We start from the raw sequence: 17,773 nt of genomic DNA, 5'->3' as shown, positions 1-17,773 counted from the left end.
TTTTGCGTTTAGTTGCTTTTGAATCTTTTCTAGTTATTCTCTTATACATTTTTTTTTAAAGAATGTTATTTAGCCACTATAGAACTTCATTAATTACAGAATCAGAAACTAGTTTTTGCCTGTGGACAACCTAATTTTCTTCCTAGGAAGAAATAACCTGGAGAAATTAAGAAATACTTAATCTGTAGCCTGTTCAGAGAGAGCATTTGGTAAAAATAAAAAGAAAATGTAAAAAGCTGTTTAGAAACCTCTCCTTATAAATTAGCAAGACAAATACTGAAAATGTCAAATTTTAAAGAATCATTGGATAGTGACAACTGTTACAGCGAGGGAGTAAATATTACCTGTTTTCTCTGGGATTACGGCATTGAAATCAGAATAGCATTTAGTTTTTCATAAGTCTTTGGTTTATGTTGCAAATTCAGTAAGGCAAGCAGTTGTTTTGAGCAAAATTAAAACCAGTAGAATGTATCTGACCATTGTTGTGATACGCTTCTTAATGAATTATGTTCTTAAATGCAATAATGTAATTTTCATAATCTACTAAGATAATTAAAATGATATTCTACCTGTAAGTAAAAAATTTTGCTGTTACTTGATGAAAATAATTAATTTTCATTAGCATATAGATACTGTAGATAGCATATTTTCATTGGCATATAGATGCTTCATAACATTTGATACATTTAAATTGGCAGAATGGTGATTTTCTTTAGCTTTTGTTGTTGGGTTGATGGGTAGTACTTTCATTAATAGGAAATTTTAATATTAATTTTTAATAAGCACAATTTGTCTTAATTTATTAGTTCTTTGTATAGTTTCCCATAACTGTGTGGAAACCTCCAATGCACTATATATTCGATTCTCATAATTTTATAAACTAGGCGGTAAAGGCCTTATTATCCTTTTTGCACATTATAAAACAAGCCTAGGGAGAGGCTTGATGAAATTCTTGTAAGTTAGTTAATTGTCTTAATTGATGTGATAAAATTTTTTAGTTATCTGTTTAAGATGGTAAAGAATCTGCCTGCAAGGTGGGAGACCTGAGTTCAGTGCTTGGGTCAGGAAGATCCTCTGGAGAAGGAAGTGACTTTCCACTCCAGTATTCTTTGCTGGAGAATTCCATGAACAGAGGAGCCTGGTGGGCTACAGTCAATGGGGTTGCAAAGATTCAGACATGATTAAGCAATTAACACTTTCACAGTACCCATTGTACTTTCATAATTATCAGTGGTGCTTAGTGACTTATGCTAGAAGTGGGTATTAACCTTGGTTAGTATCATGAAACCTGTTTTGTCATTGGAGTAACAGTGGAAAGCAAGATGTAAAAAAAAAAGAAACCAAAGTGACTAATTTTCAAGTTTCTTCCTCACTTTCATTGCCTGCCCTCTGGTGGAGAAATTCTTGAAATCAACCCACAGAGTGTGTGAAAAGTTAGTAATTGTTTAATTTAGTATTTAAAAAGTTTATTGTATGTTATCATTTCAGATTTAGTTTTTATTCTTATAAAGTTTGGAGGGGACAAGTGAAGGATTAGAATTTTAAGGATAGATTTCTTATAAATATACAAATTTATATTTCTGATTATGTTTCTGTTTCTCAAAATATTTTATTATTGTTTCTAAGGCTCTTACTGAAGTCTCACAAAGTTTAAAAATGGAAAATGAAGAATTTAAGAAGAGATACAATGATGCTACGTCCAAAGCTCTCCAGCTTGAGGAAGATATTGTGTCAGTGACTCATAAAGCAATTGAAAAAGAAACTGAATTAGACAGGTATTTCTAACATTTTAAAAACATCTTCATGTTTTAAAAATGTTTTAAGAAAGTTGTTTTTGTTTGTTAATGTTATTTGACTTTAACTCAGTTTAAAGGACAAGCTCAAAAAGGCACAGTGTGAAAGAGAACAACTTGAATGTCAGTTGAAGACAGAAAAGGATGAGAAGGAACTTTATAAGGTAATTTATTCCTTACATTTTTATTAGTTATCTTTTGCTGTGTAGCATATTGCCCCAAAACTTAGTGTTCAGGAATTTGGGAGCAATTTAGCTGAGTGGTTCTGGCTCAGAGTCTCTTGTGTAGTTGTAATCAAGATGTTGGCAAGGGCTGAAGTCAGCTAAAGGCTCAGTTAGAACTGGAGGATGTGCTATCACAGTGGCTCACTTACATGACTTTTGGCAGGAGGCCCTTCAGTTTCTTGAAATGTTGCCTCTTCAGTGGCTACTTGAATGTCCCCACAATATGGCAATCAACTTCCCTCAGAGTGAGCCATGCTAGGGAGAGGAAGGAGGAAATCAATGCATATTATGACCTGGTCTGCAAGTTGTGCACTGATGCTTCTTTATCTTACTAATTAGAAGCAAGTCACTCCAGCTGATACTGGAGAGGAGAATTAGGCTCCACTTCTTTAAGAGAGGAGAATCAAAAGATTTAGGGATATATTTTAAAACTACCTTATTGTGTGTAGTCCCTAAAAATTTTCTGGAAGTTACTGGTGTTTTAGATACTTAGCAGGTAACGTATAATAAGTCAGAGATTTTTAATGGTAATAAGATACCTGTTGATCAAGATTTGTGCAACTAATTTTCCTCTTTTAAGAATATATAAACATTAGTGAGAGGATTAATTTATTTCAGTGGTGATCATATTTTAGAGTTTGCCTTTTGGAATTAGCTAAGAGACTTTCATTTTTAAAAAAAGATCCTGTAGACAAATTTCAAGTTTTTTCTCCTTTCCTGTTTTAAGCAACTCTAAAATAGGATAGTGAGCATTAGTTGTCAATATTGTGGATACATATTGGGACTTAAGCAGTTCCTGAAGACAGTTCCAGATAAGGAATTTCAAGAACATTCTGAGTTAAGTGTTACTTGGATAGATTTAATCTCTTTATTAATTAGAAGAGAACAGCACTCATTTATATGATTATGGTATATGTTAAAAATAAAGCATAACTTCATATATTCAGTATTTGAGTCTCATCTCAGTTTGCACTAAAAATGTAGAATATGATTTATTTATTGCGTAGGTTTTTCCCTCCTTTTTAAAAAATAACTATTCACTTATTTAAAGCTAGGTGCCATCATCGGGTACCCAAGTATGGAATTCCAAATCTTTTCTGAGAATCTCCTTTTTTTTCCTTCATTTTTATTGAGATACCATTGATAAGTACTGTATAAGTTTATGGCTTAAGCATAATGGTGAATATCATGGAATGATTACCACAATAATTTTAGTGAACATTCATCATCTCAAATAAATATAAAAGATTGTTTCCCCTTGTGATGGGAACTCTAAGGATTTACTCTCAATGACTTTCATATATAACTTCCAGTGGTGTTAATTTTAGTTATGTGATATGTTACATCCCTAGTACTTATTTATCTTTTAACTGGAAGTTTGTACCTTTTGATTACTTTTATCTAACACCCCCCCCCCTTCATCCTCTGTCTCAGGTAACTGCAAATCTGACCTGTTTTTTTTCCTTGAGTGTGTTTTTGAAGTTTAATTTGACCCATACAGAACTATATTTAGTTCTAGGTGGACAGTATTGTGATTTAATATTTTTATACATTTCAAAATAATCACCACAGTAAGTCTAGCTACTACCTGTCACCATACAAAGGTATTGCATAATTATTGACTATATTCCACATGCTGTATATTTCATACCTGTGACTGATTCTGTTTTTATAACTGGAAATGTGTACCAGTAAATCTTCCTCACCTGTTTCTCTAATCCCCCAGCCAGCAACCACTTGTTTGTTCTCTTCATCTGTCATTCTTTCTTAATGTTCGTTTGTTCTCTTTTTTAGATAACACACGTAAATGAAGTAGTATGGTATTTGTCTTTGATTTATTTCACTTAGATCCTTCCATGTTGTTGCAGATGGCAAAGTTTTTCTTTTTTTATGGCTGAGTAATATACCTGTGTGTGTGTGTGTACACATATACACAGCATCTTTATCCTTTCATCTGTTGATGGGCACTTAGGTTGCTTTCATATCTGATAATACTGCAGTGAACATAGGGGTACTTCTGTCTTCTCAAATTAGTGTTTTGTTTTCTTCAGATAAATATCCAGGAGTGGAATTGCTGGATCATATGGTTCTACTTTTTAACTTTTTGAAGAATCTCCCTACTGTTTCTCCATACTGACTGCACCAATTTACATTCCCACCAGCAGTGCAGGGGGGTTCCCTTTTCTCCACATTCTTGCCAATACTTGTTATTTGTTGTCTTTTTTTGTTAGTAGCCATTCTCAAGACTGAGGTGATGTATCATTGAGGTGAGGTGTTTGATTTGTATTTCCATGATTATTAATGATCTTGAACATGTTTTCACTTACCTGTTGATCTTCTGTATGTCTTCTTTGGAGAGATGCCTGTTCAGGTTCTCTGCCTGTTGTTTTTTAATCAGGCTTGTGTTTTTGATATTGAGTTGTATGGGCTGTTTGTATATTTTACATATTAACTCCATGTTGGTTGGATATATCATTTCAGATATCTTTTCTCATTCAGTAGGTGTCCTTTTCATTTTGTTGATAGTTTCCTTTGCTGGGGAAAGGCTTTTTAGTTTGATGTGGTACCATTTGTTTTATTTTTGCCTTTGATTCCCTTGCCTGAGGAGGCATATGCAAAAATTTTTGCTAAGACGGATATCAAACAACATACTGCCTTTGTTTCCTTCTAGAAGTTTTATGGCTTCAGGTTTTACATTTAAGTCTTTAATCCATTTTGAGTTTATTTTTATATATATGGTGTGAGAAAGTTCAGTTTGATTCTTTTGCATGTAGCTGTCTAGTTTCCCTAACACTATTTGTTGAAGAAATTTTCTTTTCCCTGTTGTGATATTCTTGCCTTTTTTGTCATAGACTCACTGCTTATATAAGTGTGGGTTCATTTCTGGGCTCTCTGTTCTGTTTCATGGATCAGTGTGTCTGGTTTTTTCCACTACCATACTGTTTTGATTACTCTAGCTTTGTAGTATACAAAGTATAGTTATTGTGATATACTGCCTTAAAAAAAAAAAGATTATATGATCATCTCAATAGATGTAGGAAAAGCTATTGTCAAAATTCAACATATGTTTGTGATAAAACCTCTCAACAAAGTGGTTAAGAAAGAACATACTTCAACATAATAAAAGTCATATACTACAAGGCCACAGCTAACATCATAATATACTCCGTGGTGAAAAGCTTGAAAAGTACTTCCTCCAAGATCAGGAACAAGACAAAAATACCCACTCTCATCACTTTTATTCAACATAGTATTGGAAGTCATAGCCATCGCGATCAGACAAAGAAAGAAAAGGAATTCAAATTGCAAAGGAAGTAGTAAAACTGTCACTATTTGCAGATAACATTATACAGAAAATCCTAAAGATGCCACTGAAAACCTGCTGTTGATCAGTGGGTTTGGTCAGGTTGCAAGATACAAAAATAATATACAGAATAATAATCATCATCTGCATTTCTTTATACTAACAACACATTCTTGGAAAGAGAAATTAAGATAACAATCCCATTTACAGTCAAAAAGGATAAAATGTCTAGGAATAAATCTAATGAGTAAAAGCCCTGTAGTGAGAAAACAGACTCTGATGAACACATATGGAAAGATACACTGTGCTCATGGATTGGAAGAATTAACATTGTTAAAATGACCATATTACCCAAGGCAATCTACAGATTCAGTGCATTTCTATCAAAATACCAATGATATTTTTCACAGAACTAGAACAAATAATTCTAAAATCTGTATGGAAAAACAAAAGACCCTGAATAGTCAAAACAGTCTGGAGAAAAACAGCTGGAGGTATCAAGCTCCCTTATTTCAAACTATACTACAAAGCTACAGTTGTTTCCCTCTTATTTTGGGGGTGGGGTGGGGTGGTTAATTCTTTTTTAATCTTTAAAAATTTTTGCTTTGAAAATTCCACTCTGTACCTCATTGCAGAACATAGAAACATTTTGCATGTTTATGGGTTATACCCATTGTATTTCTTGGAACAAGCATCTTCAGAGCATGAGAGAGAGAGAGTATGTGTGTGTGAGAGAGAAGAGAGAACAGGAAATAAAATAGTAAAGACTCACTGGTAGATGATTTTATGGTTTGACTCTAAGGAGTAGTGCTCACATAGAATATTTGGTTTTTGAACAGATTTTTTGAAAAAGGGAAATATTACTGATATCTAAGGAAAGTTGTAGTTGCATACTGCAGTTGAAAGTTGCAGTGTGCAGTTGCGTATAGTATTTTTTTAAAACTATTTTCAAATGCAGTTTAAATTTTAAAGATACTTGTACTCTTTATAGTTTCAGTTATAGAATTTGATTTGCATATGTACTGTGAATAGCAGCAGCCAGAGTTCCTGGGAAAAATCAATATAGTTGGGTTAATTAGTCAATAAATATATTTTTAGGCACATAGGAAGTAAATGACATAGTACTTTTTCCATAAGCAAGACGTTTAATTGCTTAAGGTATCGTTCTTGAATGTACTTTGTATTTCTTGAATCTGCTCATGCTTTTATATGTGAATATGCCTATAACACGTTTCCCCAAAAGAACAACCAAATTCATTTGTAATTTTAACGAGAACTAACGTAAAATTAGTAAAAGGAAAGATTTTAGAGATCAGGTAATGTTAGACCTTAGAATTAATCTCTGTGGAAAACTAAAACAACAATAGCAAAACTCAGAAAAGCTGTGTTCTGCTTCCATATACTTGGGTAATCACTTGGCAAAATTTGCTTTCCTGACTCCTTGCTTAGTGAGTGTTTCCTTTCCTTGATCATATTTGGGTTAGGGAGATAAATAGTGATACTTTAAATTATTGAGTAACTTAGGTTGTGGAGTTAGAAAGAATATTCTTGACATTTTCAATCACTGTTTCAGGTACATTTGAAGAATACAGAAATAGAAAATACCAAGCTTGTGTCAGAGGTGCAGACTTTAAAGAATTTAGATGGGAACAAAGAAAACATGATTACTCATTTCAAAGAAGAAATTAGCAGACTGCAGTTCTCTTTGGCTGAAAAGGAGAATCTGCAAAGGACCTTCTTCCTTACAACCTCAAGTAAGGTAAGTACTTTTGCAATATGCATTTGAAGATTGTAAAGTATTATTTCTGTTAAATGTATACAGTGTGGTTTTTATTTTTACTCTTTATTCCCCTCAACTTCTGTTTTGGAAAAAGTTCAGACTTATAGAAGAGTTGAAAGAACAGAAAAATTAATACATATATCCTTCAGTATTTTGCCACCTTTATCTCCCCCATTTTTATGCCCCCCACAAGCCATTTGAAAGGCATTGACATTTCATCCTAAATATTTTTGAAAGCCTCTCTTATCAACAGTTACATTCTTCTGTAGATCCATAATACCTGCTGCTAAGTCTCCTCAGTCGTGTCCTACTCTGTGCGACCCCACAGACGGCAGCCCACCAGGCTCCGCCGTCTCTGGGATTCTCCAGGCAAGAACACTGGAGTGGGTTGCCATTGCCTTCTCCAATGCATGAAAGTGAAAAGTGAAAGTGAAGTCACTCAGTCGTGTCCTACTCTCAGCGACCCCATGGACTGCAGCCCACCAGGCTCGTCTGTCCATGGGATTTTCCAGGCAAGAGTACTACCTAAGAAATTTTATATTGATATGATAATAGTCATACTTGTATAGGGGGCTTCCCAGGTGGTGCTAGTGGTAAAGAATCCATCTACCAGTGCAGGAGATGCAAGACGTGGGTTTGATTCCTGGGTTGGGAAGATCCCCTAGAGTATAGGAAATGGCAACCCACTCCAGTATTCTTGCCTGGAAAAATTCCAGGTCCAGAGGATCTTGGTGGTCCATGGGGTCGCAGAAGAGTCCATGGGGTCACAAAAGAGTTGGACATGACTGAGCACACGTGTGTACACGCAGGCACACACATACATATGTAGTTTTAGTCCACATTGAAACTAGTCCACTTATATTTTTGTATAGCCTTTAAAATTTCTTGATCCTGGGTAGTCAGAGATCATACATTAATGACTATTGTTATGTTCTTAGTCTGCTTTAATACAGAACAGTGTCCTTATACCTTTTGTCTGTGATGACATTGATAGTTTTGAAGAATTCAGACTTGTCTGAGAGAGTGTTCTATATTCTAGTTTTGTCTATTGTTTCCTCATGAGTAGATTCCAGTTCAATATTTTTGGCAAGAAAAAGATGTTTTGTACATTCTGTTGCAGTTACATCAGAAGTCATATAATACCAATTCCTTTCTTTCTGATGTTAAGTTTAATCTGTTGTTTAAAGTTACATCTGCTTATCTCTCCATTACGTTGGTGTCTTTCCTTCTTTGTGATTTATTGAATAATCTGTGGGATAATACTTCGAGATCATGTGAACATCCTAGTCCATAATACTCTTTGACCAGTGTTTTTTATACTTCGATGATCCCTTACCTGGATCAGTTATTACATTAATGATTGCAAAGTGGTGATTTAAAAAATTGTCATTCCCTCTATATTTATTAGTAGGTATTCTTTTATAATGAGGTGGTTCCCTTTTGTCCTATTCCCTTTTTTTTTTTTAATCACTATAGACTCCTTGACTATTTTTTGTTCAGTATATTATACATCATCATTCTTTTTTATACTCAGGTTGTCCTATAGCTGGGGTGGGGGAGCCTTTTCAGACCTACATTTGTATCTTTCTGATATATTCCCCTTAATGCTTTGAATACTTCCTTGTTTTGTGGTTAGAAGTTTGTGTTAGGTTTTAGTTTTAGGTTCAGACCTAAATCTTATATTACCAATTTCTCCAAAGAGCCTGATTTTTTTTTTTTTACATTCGAGAAAGGTATTTTGAAACCAAGAACTGAATCCTTGAGCTACTTTGTACTTTAATTAGATATTTTAAGTCTTAAATTTATATTGGTATCTCCAATTCAAATCCAGTACTTCCTAGGGGTCTTCTTTATCTTCCTCCTTTCCATACTTACGTATACCTTCTCCCAGCTTCCAAAAGTGAATGTGAAAGTTGCTCAGTTTTGTCCGACTCTTTGCGACCCTATGGACTATACATTCCATGGAATTTTCCAGGCCAGAATACTGGAGTGGGTACCCTTTCCCTTCTCCAGGGGATCTTTCCAACCCAGGGATGGAATCCAGGTCTCTCGCTTTCCAGGCAGATTCTTTACCAGCTGGGCACAAGGGAAGCCCAAGAATACTGGAGTGGGTAGCCTATCCCTTCTCCAGTGGATCTTCCTGACCCAGGAATCTCGAACCAGTATCTCCTGCATTGCAGGTGGATTCTTTACCAGCTGAGCTATCAGGGAAGCCCCTACAGCTTTCAAATGTTATATTTATTCATGTTGTCTAACCAGCTTCCCTGGTGACTTGGATAATAATCTTCCTGCAATGCAGGAGACCCGGGTTTTGATCTCTGGGTTAGGAAAATCCCCTGAAGAAAGAAATGGCTACTCACTCCAGTATTCTTGCCTGGAGGATCCCATGGACAGAGGAGCCTGGAGGGCTATACAGTCCATGGACCTGCAAAGAGTCGGACACAATTGAGTGACTAACACTTTAACTTTTTCAACTAGCTGCACACACCATTAGTTTCAGAATTATTATCTCAACGTCATTTCCATCAGTATCTCTGCTAAATAAAAATTAAGATCTTTCCAGATTTTATCTTAAAATATATTTCACTAAGGATGTAGAGAGTTCAGTCGCTCAGTCAAGTTTGACTCTCTGCCACCCCATGGACAGCAGCACACCAGGCTTCCCTGTCCATCACCAACTCCCGGAGCTTGCTCAGACTCATGTCTTATCGAGCCGGTGATGCCATCCAACCATCTCATCCTCTGTTGTCCCCTTCTCCTCCTGCTTTCAATCCTGCCCAGCATCAGGGTCTTTTCCAGTGAGTCAGTTCTTCGCATCAGGTGGCTAAAGGATTGGAGTTTCAGCTTCAGCATTGGTCCTTCCAATGAATTCAGGGCTGATTTCCTTTAGGATTGACTGGTTTGATGTTCCTTTAGTCCAAGGGGCTCCCAAGAGTCTTCACCAACACCACAGTTCAAAAGCCTCAATTCTTCGGTGCTCAGCTTTCTTTATAGTCCAACTCTATATTGGTAGGGGCTCTGGGTGTAGCAGACTTTGGTCACACAGCGTGTGGCATAAGTATGTACAGAGTACCAGGTTCAAAAGTTACTTGAATTAATCTTTTTAAACATTTATGTTATGCATTTGTAATACAGTTCAGTTTTCTTTATTCTCGTAATCTTTTGTTTAACTTTATTTCTTGAATATGTAAAATAGTTGTATCATTCAGAAGTCAAAATGAAATTAAAAATTTACTTTTCCTTAAAAACCCTTTCTTGGAGTGGGAGGAAGGTTCAAGAGGGAGGGAACGTATGTATACCTGTGACTGATTCCTGTTGATGTATGGCAGAAACCAACATGATATTGTAATTATCCTCCAGTTAAAAATAAATTATAAAAACCCTTTCTTGTTTCCATAGGTAAAACATTTTCATTAGTTTCCAGTATATTCTTCATGTTTGTTTTTACAAAAACTTGGTGCATGTGTGCGTACGCATATATCCTTCTCTGTGTCCTTTCTTTAAGTGAAAGTCGCTCAGTTGTGTCCGACTCTTTGCGACCTGGTAGACTATACAGTCCATGGGATTCTGCAGGCCAGAATACTGGAGTGGGTAGCCTTTCCCTTCTCCAGGGCATATTCTCAACCCAGGGATCAAACCCAGGTCTTGCACATTACAGGTGGATTCTTTACCATTTGAGCCACAAGGGAGGCCCCCTTTCTTTAAAGGGGAAGCTGTTTTATACTCTTTTTCACTTTGCTTTTCTTCATTGAACTATATATAGATGGGAAATCATTCCCTATCAGTTCATAGAGATCTTCCCATTTTTCAAAAAATGGGTATATAGTACTATGTTGTATAAATTTAATTTGGTTTATTCATTGTAATTGGAATAGTTTCATGTGGTTTTCAGTAGTTTGCTATTGAAGACACTCAGATATAGTTAATGTAATACCTAAAACATCAGATATGCATGACATTTAGGATTAATGGTTAAGACCCTAGTTACTTTTCAGGGTATTGAATGTAGCAGGTTGCAAATGGAAATGTGAGAAGTATGTTTGATGGTTAGTTTTTATTTAATATTTGCTAAGATGCCGCTTAAGCAAGACTTCTGTGAGGGAAAACAAGAGTAGAAAGTGACTCCTGATTGTTAAAACTTTTTTAAAAAGTATAAAAGCAATACAAAATCGTGGTTATAAAAGAAATTCAAGTAGTATGTGAGAGTACAAGATAAAAGTAACTCTTATTTTCCAGATATATCATTATAGAATTTCTAATTTTCCTAGAAATCTGAATGTTTGTATATTTATACTTTAACAAAAATGTGACTATATATAGTGTTACAAAAACTTTAAAAATTGATAGACTGTCTGGACATCTTGCAATATGAGTACACATGCAGATCTTCCTCATTCATTAGAACAGCTTAGTAGGGAGTTCCCTAGTGGTCTAGTGGTTAGGACTCTATGCTTCTCCACTGGCGGGAGCCCAGGTTTAATCCCTGGAACTGAGATCCTCCAAGCTTCACAGACAAAAAAAAAAGTACAACAGCTTTGTAATCTTTTTATTAAATAGCTGTATAGTAATGTTTTTTAGTTGTGTACAGTCCTTAGGTATTATAAAAGCATGATGCAGTAAACATTCTTGTACAGATATCTAGGCACATGTATAAATCTGTGGAATAAATTCCTCAAAGTACAGTTGCCAGTTTGAGTTTTTAAATTTTCATAATTAATTCAAATGCCTTTCCAAAAAATTAATATATCAACAGTGTATGACATATACTGCTGCTAGTAATGGCTGCAAAGGTTTTCATTTTATGGAAGGTATATCATAGTTTATAACAAAATTCTCATGTTGTTAGAGATTTTTTATTTTTAATAAGTTTTCATAATCTTAATACTTTACTTGATCCCTGCAAAACTAACCCTGCCAAACTAAAGCTGTATTTAGGAACTCATGAAAATAAAATTGATCAAAAGCCATGTGTTTTTCAAAGGTGTTGATGAATGTTTCAAAAATCTGATAAAGGCTATATCACTTGCAGATAATAATGAGCCCACATATTTGCAGATGTGCTAATTTTCCTAAACCGTCCAAATATTAGAGTATTAATTGGTTTTCAGTCTTAGTTTGAAAGAGGAGGAATGGTGTTTGTTTTACCTTCTTGGACTGTTGATGAGTGAACATTTTTTTCTATGCATAATAGCTATTTAAAGAAATTCATACCTTTCTCCAGATTTCTTTTTTCTTTTGTTTAAAATATTTTCATTTTTTATTGATTAGAAAATATTTTCAATGCTTTTTCCCCTTTCTGGCATATAGAAACTGATAACATTTATATATTAGCTTTATTAAAGTTATACTAGAAAGATTACATAAATAATCATACACATTTCCTTCTAAGGAGCTAACAATTTAAAAACAGAATAGTTGCACTTTTTCTGAGTTTATTTCTAGAATAAAGAGGAATGTTGAAATAAGCTAGATTTATTGAGCTCATATTGTCCGGTTTATATTACAGAAAGTGGCAAATTTAACTTTTCAAAGATACTTTTAGGTTTGGTGAAAGGTGCTTATTACAGGTTAGATCATAGGAAACATTTTTTTAACCAAAATTTTTGGAGTTACAATGAAGTTTTTATGATTATTGTTATTAGTTATTATAGAAAACAAGGGTTAGTAGTTCTAGCTGGAGATTCTGAGAGACAGAAGCCTCCGTTTGAGTCTCTGTTTAGCCAAGACTGTAAGAATTGGTTATGTTGCTTGACTTCCTGTACTTCAGTGTCCTGGATTACACATATAGTGGTAGTACTGATACCCAATATAGGGTTGCTATGTGAGGGTCTCTAAAACAAAGTCACATCTCAGATTTTTTATAGACTTATATATGGAGAAAAGGGAGGCAGAGGATAAGATGGTTAGATAGCATCAGTGACTCAATGCACATAAATGTGAGCAAACTCTGGGAGATAGTGAACGACAGGGAAGTCTGGTATGCTACAGCCCATAGGCTGCAAAGAGTTGGACCCTACTTATAGCAACTGAACGAACAACAATACTTCATCTCAGTCATGAATAGAAAAACAATATTTAATTTAAAATTTTAGATCTGTGAAATAGAAATAAACATTGTTTCTGCTTCTGTTTTTTACTTAAATGGTTTAATTACAAATACATTTATCTGCCTTTCTTCAGGAAGATATATTTATTTTAAAGGAACAACTTCGTAAAGCCGAAGAACAGATTCAGGCAACTCGGCAAGAAGCTGTCTTGCTGGCTAAAGAACTTAGTGATGCTGTAAATGTGCGGGATAAAACAATGGCAGATCTGCATACTGCACGCTTGGAAAATGAGAAAGTAAAAAAGCAGTTAACTGATGCACTGGCAGAGCTTAAACTAAGTGCTGTGAATAAAGATCAGGTAAAGCCAGTTAATTTTGAATTTCCATTTTGGTCAAAAACTCATTATAAGCTTATGAAAGAGAGTGAGTTATGCTAAAGTAATTGAGGTCAGATTCCTGGTCACAGAATTTTAAATTTCCATTCATTTTGTTTAGTCATTGTAACTTCTTTGGTTGAAATTAATACCAGTTTTTAGAAAATTTTCTGTAAGCATATTCCTAGTGGTTAATAAAAACTGCTCTGATAACAGATATATATTGCTTTGTTTAGAATTTCTTATTTACTTGCAGCATAAAATGGTACTATGATTATTTAACAGAGTAATGCTTACTTCTTAGGAGGTAGATGATTCTTTTCTAGTTTTTTTCTTTAATGAACCTTAGTCCTTGGAATATAAAGCTGAAATTATTAGGAGAGCTAATGTGACTCTAGCTAAAACTGCAAAACAAATAACATTAATTGTCAAGAGAGAAAAAAGTGGAAATGAAGTTGGATTTACTACCACATTATGAGATATGAGATTTTTATGTTTCTCTTAGAGAAAAAGTTTATTTGTTTCTTAGGAAAAGACTGATACACTGGAACATGAACTGAGAAGAGAAGTTGAGGATCTGAAACTTCGTCTTCAGATGGCAGCAGATCATTATAAAGAAAAATTCAAGGAATGCCAAAGGCTCCAAAAACAAATAAATAAACTTTCAGACCAATCAGTAAGTATAATTCATCATAGTAAAATAATTCCTTCATCAATATTTTTGTTTGAAAATCAGACTTATTATACCTTTTTTCTTTTTAAATAAATTTATTTATTTTAGTTGGGGGCTAATTACTTTACAATATTGTAGTGGTTTTTGCCATACATTGACATGAATCAGCCATGGGTCTACATGTGTTCCCCATCCTGAACCCCCCACCCACCTCCCTCCCCATCCCATCCCTCTGGGTCATCCCACCGCCCCAGCCCTGAGCATTTGTCTCATGCATCGAACCTGGAATGGTGTTCTGTTTCACATATGGTAATATACATGTTTCAATGCTATTCTCTCAGAATGTCCCATCCTCACCTTCTCCCTCAGAGTCCATAAGACTGTTCTATGCATCTGTGTCTCTTATTCTGTCTCGCATATAGGGTTATCGTTACCATCTTTCAAATTCCATATATATGCATTAGTATACTGTATTGGTGTTTTTCTTTCTGGCTTACTTCACTCTGTATAATGGGCTCCAGTTTCATCCATCTCAATAGAACCGATTCAAATGCATTCTTTTTAATGGCTGAGTAATATTCCATTGTGTATAATTTCTCTCTGCTTGATGTCACATTATTGGCCCAGTATTGTTGTGATTCATTTTTTAAAAAATTTGTAATTTTTCTTTGTTGGAGAAATAAAATGTTCTCTTGTAACATTTAGTCAGTAAAGGGATGTGTGTAAGTTTTAGTCTTTGACCTTTAAGACAGCCATAGCTTTGTGGACTTCCAGGATTTATTTATAAGATACATAGTTACTGAAGGAAGGGTAGATGTGCAACTCATTTAACAGTTGATTGTTAACAATTTTGAATAGGCTAATAGCAATAGTGTCTTCACAAAGAAAATTGGGAGTCAGCAGAAAGTGAATGATGCCTCAATAAACACAGACCCAGCTACGACTGCCTCTACTCTAGATGTAAAGCCACCGCCTTCTACAGGTAGAAATCTTTTAGACTTTTTGTATAAAGTGTTTTGCCTTGAAAAATACTTATGCGTGTTTATACTGCCTGTTTCATGTGTAAGAATTTCAGGGAGCTTGTAAAAAATTCTTGTAAGTCAGGGATTGAGGCAAAGGGAAAGTAAAGGTCTAAAAGTCATCCATGTGGTGAATATACAAAATATGAGTGTAAACTCATGTTTATCTTTATGAATGTGTTCTCAAGTGTTAATTAAATGAGCTGGTGTTTTAAAGTGCAAATGCTTATAGTATTTGGTCTGTAGGAAAAGAGCTAAGAATTGAAATTTTAATTTTAGCTAGCTAAAATAGCAAATTTTTAAAATAATTTTTAGTTAATATTTCCCTAAATCTGTGGAATTTTGAACCATTTATGGCACTTTAATTGTACACTTCTGTGGGGGAAAACTTAAAAATCCCTTTAGTTCTATTCACATTTCTTTCTTGCCTTGTTTTTGTTTTGTTTTGGCTCCTTTGGGTCATTAGAGTACTTTTCTTGTTAGTACACCTGTTGGTGGATAAGTTAAAATTTTTATTAGCTTACTAACTTTTAGAATGAATTAGAGAGACATAGTACATGAACAATATGAAAATTTAAATTAACTCTAGGTTTTCACTTGTCCTAGTGTCTTTTTTTCACCTTATGTTAAAGATGACACAATAACAAAAATAAAACTAGAGTATATAAAAGTATATTTAATTGTGTAATGTTTGGGGCAGGTGATGTTTTAGACTTAATAAATGTAAGTTTTGTATACTATTAAATGTTTAGATTCAACTGCTGTGGAAATAGGATCCTGCCTTTCATTTCTATATGGTATTAATAGAAGTACCGAGAAAGGTGTTATATTGACTTAAGACTTACTGAATAGTATGAAGGATTAGAAAAATGGCTTAAAATCTTTTCTCAAAGAGTGTGGCTTTCCTATATATCTTATGTAATAAATATATAAAGAACAATTTTTGTGGCATTTTAGAACTATTTTTAGCTAGTTAAAAATTATTTTTTTTCTTTATTGAATGTGAACTTGCTTCTAGCCAAACTACAGTGAAATTCTCATCTAATGTTTATATTGTTCCTTCTTTGTTTACTTAAGTGTGTGAATAGATGTTTTTGAAGAAATGTTTTAAAATAGGTGTTTTTCTCCTTTAGGATTCCATTTATTTCACAGCATATTGACCCTCAAGTCAGGAAGCTAACATACAGAGCAAAGTTAATTTTTAGTAATCATATTTTCTGCCTTGTTACAGCTGAGACAGATTTTGACAGTCTAACTAAGGGACAAGTCTCTGAAATGACCAAAGAAATTGCTGACAAAACAGAAAAATATAATAAATGTAAACAACTCTTGCAGGTAACCTAATTCCCTTGTAAGGAAGAGATTTATCAAATGTAATGGCTTAGCTTATCTTTATTGTTTTGATTGGGTATCCCAGAGTTTGTTTCTTTCTCTTGTTTTTTTGGGGGGATTGTGGGGGGTGGCTCTAGGACACACGGGCTTCAGTAGTTGTAGCACATAAGCTCTGTGGTTACAGCGCATGGGCTTAGTTGCTCTGAGATCTTTCTGCACCAGGGATCAAACTGGTGTCTCCTGCATTTGCAGGTGGATTCTTTACCACTGAGCCACCAGGGAAGCCCCCAGAGTTTCTTTACACTTGTATCCTGATGTTTAGTTTCACTTTTGAAGTGGGGGGTGTTCTATGTACCTATTCATGTAGGCATGTGTGTAAAATCATGATCTAGGGAATTCCATGGTGGTTCAGTGGGTTAGGTCTTGGTGCTTTCACTGCTGTGGGCATGGGTTCGATCTGTGGTTGAGGAACTAAGATCATGCAAACATGACATTGTGGGGGAAAAAAATTGTGATTGTTTTCTGTTCCCCTCATGTCCTTCTTTTGATAATGGGCAAGGGATTAATTGAAGTTGGATGTTGTCTGTCTTCTAAGGATACATGAAAAATCTCTGAACTGCATAAAAGGAAAGTACTCTTTTTTCTACATATACTATAATAATAGCAAAGACTTGCACCACATCCTAAAGTGAGTAGATTTGTAAAGTGGAAAAAGGGAATGTTAACCAAGTGAATGGTTGTCTTTACTATTATTTATTTTGATTCTATTAAACTGTAATAGTAAAACGTTTAAACTTTGCAATTGTCCTAGTAGCATTCACTCTGGAATATTTAAAGGACAAAGGGAAAATGCTTCTCATTTGTATCTGATTTGGGGAAGGGAGGAAAAGGTGTTTTGTGTAGTATGTGGTTTTCGTTTGTTCAGTTAAATATTTTTTTCTGTGTTTGTTTCTCTGTACATGTGGAGAGGCGAGGGGTAATTTTTAGAGCCATGGAATGAAGTTCATATATTAGCCCAACGTAACTACAGTAATTGGGCTTCCCAGGTAGTAGTAGTAAAGAATCCACCTGCCAATGCAGGAGATACAAGAGACACAGCTCAGTCCATGGGTCAGGAAAATCTCCTGAAGGGGAGGACTTGGCAACCAACTCCAGTATTCTTGCCTGGAGAATCCCATGGACAGAGGAGCCTGGTGGGCTACAATCCATAGGGTCACAAAGAGTCAGA

The 17,773-nt window shown here is 34.7% G+C and overlaps 1 protein-coding gene across 18 annotated transcripts in view; it reads left to right on the top strand.

The window, feature by feature from the left end:
* TAX1BP1 (Tax1 binding protein 1) overlaps positions 1 to 17,773 on the top strand; it is an 85,100-nt gene that overhangs the window by 30,295 nt on the left and 37,032 nt on the right. For 10 of the 18 annotated variants that reach the window (XM_081534941.1, XM_081534947.1, XM_081534942.1 and 7 more), the window contains exons 6-12: positions 1,627 to 1,775; positions 1,867 to 1,957; positions 6,895 to 7,080; positions 13,282 to 13,506; positions 14,051 to 14,197; positions 15,053 to 15,176; positions 16,445 to 16,548. In XM_081534941.1, the coding sequence (XP_081391067.1) occupies positions 1,627 to 1,775; positions 1,867 to 1,957; positions 6,895 to 7,080; positions 13,282 to 13,506; positions 14,051 to 14,197; positions 15,053 to 15,176; positions 16,445 to 16,548 (1,026 nt within the window). Of the gene's footprint in view, positions 1 to 1,626; positions 1,776 to 1,866; positions 1,958 to 6,894; positions 7,081 to 13,281; positions 13,507 to 14,050; positions 14,198 to 15,052; positions 15,199 to 16,418; positions 16,549 to 17,773 lie in introns of all 18 variants that reach the window. The other 8 variants (XM_081534944.1, XM_081534945.1, XM_081534936.1 and 5 more) reach the window with 2 other exon arrangements.

The sequence above is a fragment of the Giraffa tippelskirchi genome, chromosome 10 (assembly GCF_054371585.1).
Source record: "Giraffa tippelskirchi isolate mGirTip1 chromosome 10, T2T-mGirTip1v1.2.pri, whole genome shotgun sequence".
Classification (NCBI taxonomy): Eukaryota; Metazoa; Chordata; class Mammalia; order Artiodactyla; family Giraffidae; genus Giraffa; species Giraffa tippelskirchi.
Note: the sequence above shows the minus strand (reverse complement) of the source record. Positions and strands in the feature narration are given on the sequence as shown.